This window comes from Protomyctophum parallelum (genome assembly GCF_964188405.1).
Source record: "Protomyctophum parallelum genome assembly, chromosome: 18".
NCBI classification, from domain to species: Eukaryota; Metazoa; Chordata; class Actinopteri; order Myctophiformes; family Myctophidae; genus Protomyctophum; species Protomyctophum parallelum.
This window is the reverse complement of record NC_139716.1, coordinates 33,165,750-33,177,420: the sequence shown is the minus strand read 5'-3', so window position 1 is coordinate 33,177,420 and position 11,671 is coordinate 33,165,750. Positions and strand designations below refer to the sequence as shown.

The 11,671-nt window shown below is 41.1% G+C and overlaps 1 protein-coding gene across 1 annotated transcript; it reads left to right on the top strand.

Annotated features, from left to right (window-relative positions):
* The first annotated feature begins 293 nt into the window (after positions 1-293).
* On the top strand, positions 294-9,120 carry LOC310875563 (uncharacterized protein). The gene is made up of 4 exons (XM_083788839.1): positions 294-367; positions 5,474-7,279; positions 7,738-7,899; positions 8,300-9,120. The coding sequence occupies exons 1-4, from the start codon at positions 322-324 to the stop codon at positions 8,383-8,385; spliced, it is 2,100 nt and encodes a 699-aa protein (XP_083644965.1). The 5' UTR covers positions 294-321; the 3' UTR covers positions 8,386-9,120.
* Positions 9,121-11,671: the final 2,551 nt, after the last annotated feature.

Here is an 11,671-nt window from a genome sequence, read left to right as displayed (position 1 = left end):
TACTATATTAGTTTCAAAAGCTTTATAACATGTTGTTATTCCTGACAAGCAGTGACAGCAATTATAAGTGCATAATTCTATTGTAAGCTGTTTCTGTTAAGTTGTGGTGTAGCCTACTCTGCAATAATTATTCCCTTTTAATTGCATTCATGTTTTATTTTAGCTCTGGCAATGAAAACACATTTAAAGTCCCATTTAAAGTCCCATTTTGAGAAAGAATCGTGCAACACTATGCCAGATGCCTATAGATTCGGGGCTGTTATGACATTATGATATTGTCTTCCATCAGAGTGTGAATTCAAGAACAGAGTTGTAGCAGTGATGCAGACCACCATGTTGAAACCAGTGATCAAGTTACACAGGATAGGTATGTATATGTACTGTTTTACTAAATATTTAGTCTAAGGTTAACAATTAATCGAAAGTTCTGTGGTGCAGTCATTGGGCGGTTTTCTGTGAATGTAAATGCTGTCTGCGTGCGTGGCAGAGGAACGCGCACATGTGGGTCGGTTAATAAAAAAGTCCCCCCGACCTCGGTAGCCATGAACGTCTCTGCTTTTGCATGTGATGCGACAGACAGTGTAATACAAATATGCCATTGCCTGGCCCTGTATCTCAAATGGTCAAATAAATATTTGATTAAGGAATAGAATTGCCTTTTGTATTCTTTCTGTATATGAGCAAAAAAAAAAGAAGGAAACTCAGCTTATCAACTAACCGGTTAATCGATTGATAAGGTTATCAAAATATCAATTATCAATTCATGAATTGATGGATAATTCTCATCCCTATAATTTTGCCTAATATGTACATACTGTTTTATTATGTTCACTGTAAACATTTAGTCTGGTATGTATGTACTGTTTTATTGATTGATTGATGAAAATACATTATTTTATAATGAAAAACAGAGAGCCATTATGCTATGAATATGCATGATCATGAGCAGTGAGTCAATGATGAGGGGGTTCCAGGTGGTCACCAGCTGAATAATGCAGAGTTGTTAACCAAATTTACCCCTTATAGATCTTTAAAAAAAAAAAAGTTAAATTTTATTTAAGACAAACTAGCACAATAAAACATGTTAACACCATGAATGAATAAAGAAAACAAAAAAGTAACGCATACAACAGCAAAAGAAAGGAACACAAAAACAAACAACAAACAATCCCACCCACCCCTCCCCCCGGGACCAAAAATGCCACAAAATGCACACCTGTGTCAGGACTCCTACCACTGTGCAATGGGGGGAAAATAAATAAATAATGACTAAATCATGTCCTTGACCAAATCTGCAATACCAGACCAAATATTTATGTTTTCCTCTTTCGCTCCGTGCAATCTTGCCGTTGACATTTCCAGATAGATGATATCTAGAAAGGTCAAAGCCCATTGGCGAAATGTCAATGTATGAGGCGGTTTCCAGTGCGAAGCAACCATCTTCTTTGCGGCCGTTACGCCAGCAAAGAAGACACGGATACGGGTATTTAATGGCAATTGGCATACATCGTTTAATATGAATAGAAATGGGGAGGGTGTAATGTTAATTTGTAAAATAATCGAAATATTAGCAGCAACCAAATTCCAAAATGTGAGAACACTCGGACACTCCCACACCATAAGAATGTAACTATGGTGTTCGAAGTGCAGAAAGTGCAGTTGGGATTATTTAAAATCCTCATAGCACACAATCTACGGGGGGTCAAGTATGTCCGATGAACAAAATTTAGATGAATTTGTTGATGATCAGGATTCCTAGAAGACAGCATAACATTAGACCACACTGTATCCCAGCTCCAATCTCGAAGATTTGGTATGTCATTCCTCCATACAGTATCGATAGGCAAGGTCCCATAACTAGATTCTAATAAATAAGCAAACAATATGGAAACACAACCTCTTGATCTAACATCACAGATACGTCTGCAAGGGGGGTCTGCCATGGAACCCCATAAATTAAAAATATCCCATAAATTCTGGAAAGAACGTAAACCATTGTCATCAAATAAATCACCCAAAGTATGAATCCCCTTGGAACTAGATCTTTAATTCTTGAGAGTGTAAAATGAAACCAAATGGACCCGCAAGGATCCATTTGATTTCATTGTACGCTCTCAAGAGTTAAATTATTGTTAAAGATCTGCATTAATTAATTTACAAGAAGCCTACACAATTAGAGAGTGTAGAATAATTGTTATTTTGGTCAACATTTGCCTGTTATCTCCTATGGTACCAACATCAATACAACATGGAATTGTGGACAGAATCCTATCCAACGATAACAAAATATTCTAAGTTTGAGAGGCTGAGAGGCTAAATGTCATATCCTTGGCTCAAATGCAGAGTAAATAATGGACCTTGATAAGAAAGGGGGTGAAAACCACTGCCATACAAAGGGAAGGAGTGTTTTTTGGGCTCCTCCATGTATTTTCTATCCCCACAAAGTCCCATTTTCAGGCTTTCTCATCCTATATGCATATGGGATTTTATGTCAATTCTATGTAAAACGGTTCATCTGATTTGGTTGTACGGCCGACATCAGCCATGATGCCCAGACTCAGGTTTCTGTCTGATTTATTGTAGGTATTTTACAAGTAAGACGCGCAAACGCGTGAAGCGAACGCAGCTCGTGTGTGTGTGGTTGTGTGTGTGTGTGTGTGTGTGTGCTACAGCTGCGCCCTGTGTGTGTGTGTGTGTGTGTGTGTGTGTGTGTGTGTGTGTGTGTGTGTGTGTGCTACAGCTGCGCCCTCTGGTGGCGGGCCGGTGGTGTAACAGCGTGACACACACACACACACACAGACATTCAGCCCTTGCTGTCATAGTAAGTGGCTCACTGCGTTCGCAATTAGACTTGTCTTATGTGTGAAACTGAATGAAGGTTTGACCCTTTTTTTTCATTGATCTGTGCTCACCACCACCAAGAAATGTGCAGTATACCACATACTCTAAACTAACTAATATGGTTTTATTAACAGTTTGACTGCCGCAAATTGTTTAATCCAGGGTACGATGCATGCTTTTTATGACATTCCCGCGTTTTGTTTTATGTGTTTAATCCGCCGTATTGTAATAAATAAAAATAAACTCTGTCTTTGCCGCGGAGCTAGAGACTAGATGATTTCGTTTCGATGTCGAAACCGGAAATCAATGCTGTGGGCTGCTAGGGCTTCTGGGAAATTGAGGCCAATGCAAATGAACGGACTACAACTCCTCATGGAGGAGGGTCTTGTGCTGCGGTCTTCCGGCGCACCAAGATGGTGGGTGGTGCGATCGGTTCATAACAAACGGAGGAACCTTTTTTCGCCGGATTTTCACGGATCAAAAGCCCAAATAATTCAGCGTATAATCTAAAGGTAATACAACAATCTCGGCAGCGTAGGATATTTGATTAAAATGCGGGTTACGCGTTTTAATCAGTCAAACTGTTTTAATGTTATGCTATTCCATTCTACTAGGCTTACTCTACTCATAACTCCCATACATATTACACAATGAAAGAACTAGTAGCCTAATCTATTTTATATTATTTCCATGTTTTAATATAGCATTACATATTATATAAATGTTTTGTATTCATTAGCATATGTTTATTTTTCCATTGATATTCAAGTGATACAATATCACCATAAAATAATAGTGACAGTGCCTTTAAACAGAAGATAGCTAATTCGATAACCAGTCACTCTTATTTTGCTTTATTGTGGAATGTTTCTAAACACTATATTCATTGTGATGATGTTGTTTTGCACTGTACGCAAGTAGTAATTGCAACCAGAGGGCTACAGTCAGTCAGTCAGTCATAGATTATTAGACTCAGTGAGACTGACCCAAGTCGGACATTCGTTCACACTTCACACTTGTTGGCTGGCGGACCGGTCGGTCGGTCACAGCATATCGTTCAGGGACTGAAGGAAGAACGATCAATTTCGTGGTCCGTCTCTCAGTCACAGCACTTTGAACGAAGAATGACATATGCATGTCGTTTATCGTTCTTCTCTCGGTCATTCAGTCACCAGCCCCGTCTCCCCTGCAACTCAAACTAGCTGTTCTGTGTGCTGTGGGAGCTGGAAGAGCACGGCCCCGCCCTCCAGGCTTCAGCTCACACTGAATGAGAAGAGCAGCCGGCGAATCCCCGTCCTCGCATTTGCAAATAAACGGACGGCCTCTATGTTAGTGAACGAAACCGGGCCGGTTTCGTGCACCATGAATAACTATAGTTCATTTGATTTGTTCGTTCATGACCGACACAACACTAACAGGAATTTGTTCTATTAAAAAATAGCAGATCTTCAAGCTCATCCCTGAAACAACATATTTTCAGATGGGGGTCGGGGGCCGATTGCATATGATTTCTGGGGTCCTTGACATTAAATAGTTTGAGAACAACTGATATAGAAACATAGTTTTTTTTCAGAAAGCTGTCACGATTTATAAGATGTTTGTAGAATCTTTCCTCAGTTCTAAATGGGTTAATTACAAAAGGTGGCATTATTAATTATTAGTTAAGGTTAGTTAAGGTTAAGATGATAATATACATTATATACAACTCACATAGACTCAAGCTGCCAAAATTTAAGCAACTACAGAAATTAACATTTTCTAAATATTGTTGCATTAGAATTTGTACTAAAACAGAGTAGCAGTGGTTTCACAACTCTGAGTGATGAAATGTCAAAGATTGGAATATGAAACCTAATGAACCAATGACACTGGTGGCCACCATTACTTAAGCAATAAGCCACGAGAGGTCTCAGGTTACCGGGTATTTTACACTGCCTGGGAGCGTAGGCAGACCCGACGCGCAGCGGAGGGTCTTCTACCTCCCAGCCAGTGTAAAATACCCGGTAAGCTGGGGCCTCGAGTGGCTTATTGCTTTTCTAAAACGGTTACAAACATATAGCAATATTAAAACTATTAAATTCACAAAAGTATCTACGCTTTGTGCCACCAGAGCGAGCGACCCAGAGCCAAAACACTTCCTTGTTTTGCTCCGCAAGTAGCCTATGTGACGGGAGAATAGCGCTTGATGTATTTACGGGGCTGCCTGGAGCCACACATTCACAGTCATATGAGCCGGGCGGTGCTTAGACGCCCGCACGGCATGTGTTTGTAAAGCAATCAAGCACTCCCCTTCCCCAGTTCAGCTACAAGGCTGCAGTTTGATACAAAGTGATTGAAGGAGTGGGTTATCGGTGAAATTTACACCGGTCACGTGACGGTAACCAGCCAATCAGAATTAAGTATTGGGACTACCCGTTTTAGAATTCTCATTTTACACCCGGATCCTGTGAGAAAAGGGCTTGAATCATCATACTTCAAAGATTCCATATGGAAATCTTCACACTGTCTTTCTGGTGGAAGTGAACAACTGAGCCTATGTTTTGTTACATATCACCCCCACAATAGTGTCTGTTATTGATGGAATTGACTTAGTGAATCCTGAATTAATGCTAATTAAATTCCTTCATTCCAGATCTGTCTGTGGAGTACAGACTGCAGGTGAAGATGAACTCTCTACAACGTGGGAAAACCATCACCGGAAAATCTATTGTCGTGCGACACAAGAAAGTTCACACAGGAGAGAGGGCATTCAGCTGTGAAACATGTGGGAAGAGATTTTTTAGTGTCGGACACTTAAAACAACACCAGATTGTACATACCGGAGAGAAACCTTACAGCTGCGAACAATGTGGCAAAAGGTTCGGTATGGCCGGACGCTTAAAACGACACCAGACACTTCACACCGGAGAGAAGGCATTCAGCTGTGAAAAATGTGGGATGTGTTTTGCTCATCATAGCACCTTAAAATCTCATGAGCATATCCATACTAGAGAGGAACTTTACTGTTGTGACAAGTGTGGGAAAAAGTACCTTCACAAGGATAGTTTCAGAAAACACCAGAGAATTCACACCACAGAGAATCCCTGGTGCTGTGACCAGTGTGGACAAGGCTTCACTTCATATTATTATCTCAAACTACACCGGCAAATTCACACGGATCAGAAGCCTCACTGTTGCGAACAATGCGGCAAAACCTTCACTATAAAATCTAGCCTGTTGAAACACAATAGAATTCACACTGGAGAGAAGCCTTACAGCTGTGAAATATGTGGGAAGTGTTTTAATCGGTCTGGACACCTAAAAGTGCATTGGCGTGTCCATACGGGAGAGAAGCCGTACTGCTGTGACCAGTGTGGGAAGCGGTTTAGCGGTGAGGGTGCATTAAAAAGACACCGGCGAGTGCACACTGGTGAGAAACCGTACAGCTGTGACCAATGTGGCATAAGCTTCACACAAAACTCTACTCTCACAATGCACCAGAGACTGCACACCGGAGAGAAGCCTTTCCGTTGTGACCAATGTGGTAAAACCTACAGACAAATTAGTCACCTTAGGATACACAAGAGACATCACACTGGAGACAAACGTTACAGCTGTGACCAATGTGCAAAGAAGTTCTATGACTCGGGTAGTTTGCAGACACACAGGAGAACTCACACGGGAGAGCAGCCTTTCGCCTGTGTCACGTGTTGGAAAACGTTCAAGCAAGGGGGCTATCTCAAAATACACCAGAGATTTCACACAGGAGAGAGGCCTTATGGCTGTGACCAGTGTGGGAAAAGCTTCCATACCAGGAATGGGCTCAGTGTTCATCAAAGAAGTCACATGGAAGTGAAGCCTTTCTGCTGTGACTTCTGTGGGACAGGGTTCACTACAAAGCAATCTCTCAACTCACACAGAACAAGCCACAGTGGAGAGAAGCCCTACTGCTGTGATCAGTGTGGGAAAACGTTTACTCTTAAGGGTAGTCTAACAGTACACCAAAGAAATCACACAGGAGAGAAGTCTTACTGCTGTGAACAGTGTGGAAAAAAGTCCACTACATTGGGTACTCATAAAGAACACCTGAGAATACACACAGGAGAGAAGACTTACTACTGTGAGACGTGTGGGAGGATGTTCAGTGTACTGTCTGCTCTCAAACAACACCAGAGAATTCACACCGGACAGAAACGTCCCCGCTTCAGCTGTGACCAGTGCGAGAGAAGCTTTACTAAAAATTCTGGCCTCAGTCAACACAAGAGAATCCACGCCGGAGAGAAGGCTTACTGCTGTGACCAGTGTGGGAAGAAGTTCACTGCTTTGTCTGATCTCAAAGTGCACCAGAAAATTCACACTAGAGAGAAGCCTCATCATCGAATCCCTACTGGAGAGAAACCCGACCCAACCAGGACCACCTGTATTAAACAGGAGGAAGCTGATGACCTCCAGGACCTCAGTAAGTTTCATTGACCCTCATTTATAGTAGGATAAAGTAGTGTGTGTACTATAGCCACAGCGATGGTTGGTATAATGCGAATAATGGTATAATTTAAAAAAAACACCCGTGTGAAGTGAGGGGCGCTCTTATCATTGCACATCATCCATTAATTTTCAATGTGAATTTAATGTTTGTATAGAACAAAATAGCCGATTTGCTCGTCCACAAACTCCACATATGACCTGAATTCTCTGGGAATGTAATGTTTGTGTAAGACGAAAGTACACTCCAGAGAGCTGCTCTGAGCTGCTGTGGGCTAGGGATGGAGTTGGGACATTTTTTCACCTGTACCACTCGTTCTTGAATATAACAACATCAGATTAAGGGAGGAAAACAGTCCGGAATTCTGCTTTAAGAGATCTAAAATCATGGTTGTCGTGGCTTGTTTTTGCCTTCCCCTCTCTGCCTTTGTACAGAGAATCAAGATCCGGGGCGGAAGCGTGTCAAAAAGGATCCTACCAACACCCGGTTTGTTATGGGGATGCCAGGGATCCGGGCCGGGAATTTCCTTCTCTCCGAGCGGCAGCAGGTGGCCATGCTCGTGAAAATGGCTGCTGAAGAGTCGGCCAACAGTCCAGGTAGGTGCTCGTAATGGAGGGTAACATGTCATTGTTCCAACTGATAACCTCTTCAGAATGATTGGTTAAATGGATTAACTCCACAATTCATTCCCACATGTTTTATTGATTTATTTTGAAGACCTGTTTTGTTTAGGGGGGAAATCACACTCGCTTGAAGTGAGGGGCACTAGTCTTATTATCGTACATCATCATACTGTACATCTCATTCTGGCCAATCACAATTTGGGTCCTCACTTTTGTCACCAATGTCTGTGTTTACGCAAACACTCAAAACTAGTCGTAGGAAACGATAGTCCCAACAATGGTTCTGTTTACACAAACCATCAGAAAAACCCTGGTGCATGTTAATATTATGTCCTCCTGTCTTTGCCATTTGTTCTATTCACTTCTCTCACAGGCTCCGATGAGCAGCCTGGAGTCATGGGAGGTGTGATGTCCGACTACCAGTGTCCTCTGGACTTCCAGGAGGAAGAACCTGCGTGATCTTTCTACTTGAATTCACCATAGTTAATATAGTTAGAGTTTCCTTTCAGAGCTGCTGAGTTTAGAGGTTGAGAAATTACCTGGTTGAATTGTAAAAAAAGAAAAGAAGATTCATGCTGATTCATAAAGATGACACAGCTTTTTGGACATTTTCCATAATAGGCGTTGTATGACTTTGTGCCTGGTTCTTCATTCATAATAATTTGATATAGAAATAACCTCTAATGAATTGTGAATCATGTAATGTTTGTATGTTTCCTCTATCATCTTATTCATTCTTATCCCGAAAGATGTATTTAAACTAAGTTCTTAAAGCATTCGATGGAAATTGAGCCCAACATTACATGTCAACTTATATTACATCTTATTGTATCAGTCGTGGTGTATGCTGCAGTGGACTAACCTAAAAGTGTGTTGTGTTGTGTTGCATTGATCAAAGTGAAAACATTGGAACCAGGGCGCCGATTTTCGACATGGCGAAACATCATATCGGAGCTATTGTGAATGAGATGTCCAACAGACATGATTGTGATTATCATTATGATTATGATCATAATTGATTATTGAGCCCAGTGATCTAGTGGTGATTTTTTTTTAAATATGTGTGCGCAGACATACAGTACGTCCAACGCACGTGCATGCATTGGAATGTAACGCATGCGCACAGAACTCCATTATGCCATTTTACATTACGATGTAGCCTACTTACATTTACTTTACGAGTGCATAAATAGTAGGAAACATGTTGTGTAGGAAAAATGACTATAGTTTTAGTTTAGTTTTTGAAAATCTGAATTATTGATGCTGAAAAAGGTGGTATAGGATGTTGAAACTGTATGCGTACATAATAAACAGATGTAACAAAAACAATGTTTTAAATGTAATTTCCGTCTCATACAGGTAGTTAGGCCTGTATACATGTGCATTTTTATTATAATTTCTAGTTTAAAGGACAACTTTGTTTTTTTTCAACAAAGGTTCATGTTTTAGGTTGATATTAGAGAAAGTAAAAGATGTGTGTTAAAAATAATTGGCTGCTTTCTTTCGTTTTAATGATTTACCTGTTTTTGACAGGGGGGCAGGGGCATTTGAACAAGTGGCTAAATATGCACACATTTTTCATTAATATTTATTTTAATTGGCCAACATAAACTTGTGGGATGTCTAATTATAGGTTTGCAGGGGTCCTGAATCCATTCCAACCATTACTTCTTAGTAAACAATAACTCCTGGCTATAAATTTGGCCACGCCTACTTTTCAGGGATCCATCAAATTGTGGTCCAGAAATTAATCTATTACCACTGTGCCGTCGTGCAACCTCTCCTCTATAGTATTAATTCGATACAAATCTGGATATAACTGCATAACCTTTTCCAACTTCTAGAGAGATGATCTCTAATGTTTTATTTTTATCCCACGATTTTGTAACCCATTGCCAATGGAGCGTCGCAGTCCCACCCCCTTTCATGACGACGCCAGGCCCAGGAAATGAATCCCAATGCATTTTTCCCATAGACATTTCACAAAGTATTTATTTAAATACCTTTTAAGCGTTGTACGAAGCCAACTCAAGTCGTGACAAATCATGACAACAACATGAAAAATAATTACAAAGAAGAAAAACAACAAAAAAGTGTTGTAACCTGCCGTTCTTTGTTTGGCCTAAAACATTGTGTTTATTGTCATGATTTGTCACGACAAGAGTTGGCTTTGTCCGCGGCGTAAACGTCTTTAAATAAATACTTTCTGAAAAGTCTATGAAGAAAATGAACTGGGATTTCTTTTCCGGGTCTCTCGAGGGAGCGGGACTGCGACGCTTTATTGCCTAAACTGTAATCCTGGGCGCTAATCTCCCTCTGCCAACCTGGGGAGAGCCCCGAACTGAGCTCATGCTTCCTTCAATGCATGAGGAGTGAGCAGGCCGCTTCTTATCTCCTGACCTGGAGGAGTTTCCCCAGTATAGGACTTAACGCGTGGAAGTGACATGTTATTCCAACCAGTTCCTGTCCCCTCCATCAGGCGCCCCGGCTGACCAGGGGGAGGCAGTATAGAGACCAGAATTACTGCATGTTTTTTTGTGAGGGTACCTACCCTAGGCCGGGGACACGGGGAGAACATGCAAACTAGCGCTAGCACTCCACACAGAGAGGCCCTTTTGTCAACCGCACCTATAGGGTATGGGCGCTGATGACGTGGAAGAGAGAACACCCAGGCCCCAGCACCCATAGCATCCCCAGCGGGAAACGAACCCGGGACATGTAGGCTGTGAGGCGACAGAGCTACCGACTGCACCACCGTGACCTTAGCAGAGTCCCTCAGGTTCTATATACTGTGGTTTTGCTATACATTCAATATCGTTGCTGAAAATAGCCGATCGACAAGTTCATGATGAGTTATGTGCTTATTGGCAATGTGCAGCTGTGGAGGTTTTCCCAGAATAACGGGGTTTAAGTGGGTAATAAATAATGATGTCTTGTGTAGCCTGCAGGTACATAAAAGGAAAACAACACTGCTTGTTTAACCTGCATTGATGAAAATCTATAATAAAAATGTGAAAATTAAGCAGGCAGGCACGCACGAGCACACACACACACACACACACACACACACACACACACACACACATCTTCAGATCACACCTTAATGGCCGTAAACCCTGTTTAACAGCTGACATGACAGCTGTCAGTCAGGACAGTCAGAATAGCCACACCTATACAGATGACATGCAGCATCATCAAATATTTACAAATATTTTTTTTTAATAGTTCATAAATCCAGTCCTGCCTTATTATTTGTTTGTAGTTCTCAACCAGTGGTCCGGGGACCACCAGTGGTCCTTGAGGGGGTTCCTTCCAGGTCCCTTATTGGATCTTTACAATTGAGAGAGTAAAATAAAAAAGGGGACCATTAAGGGTACACTTGGTTTCATTTTACGCTAAAATTATTGTTAAACATTTACTTAATTTAGGTCTATACTCAATTAGATAATGTACAATAATATGTTATTTTGATCGTTCGCCTGTTATCTCTCGTTTAGCACATCAACGGAATTGTGGACAAAATATTTTAATTAAGTATACAATAGTTTTAGGTTAGAAGTTGTAATAGGCCTATAGCAGCAGTAGTATAATAGTAATAGGCCTAGTGATGGTGGTGGTGGTAGTAGTAGTAGGATAATTATGTTAGTTGTAATAATGGAATTATTAGTTAGCCTATAGGCCTAGATGGGTTTTTTTCTTTAGTCTTTACATGATTTTCTTTTCTTACATGGTGTTTTATTTTCTT

Excerpts from the sequence above, each read along its gene's own strand:
- LOC310875563 (XM_083788839.1), top strand. The coding sequence starts at position 322 with ATGCAGACCACCATGTTGAAACCAGTGATCAAGTTACACAGGATAG. Across the intron at positions 7,280-7,737 it reads TGATGACCTCCAGGACCTCA|AGAATCAAGATCCGGGGCGG; the intron begins GTAAGTTTCATT and ends GCCTTTGTACAG. Across the intron at positions 7,900-8,299 it reads AGAGTCGGCCAACAGTCCAG|GCTCCGATGAGCAGCCTGGA; the intron begins GTAGGTGCTCGT and ends CTTCTCTCACAG.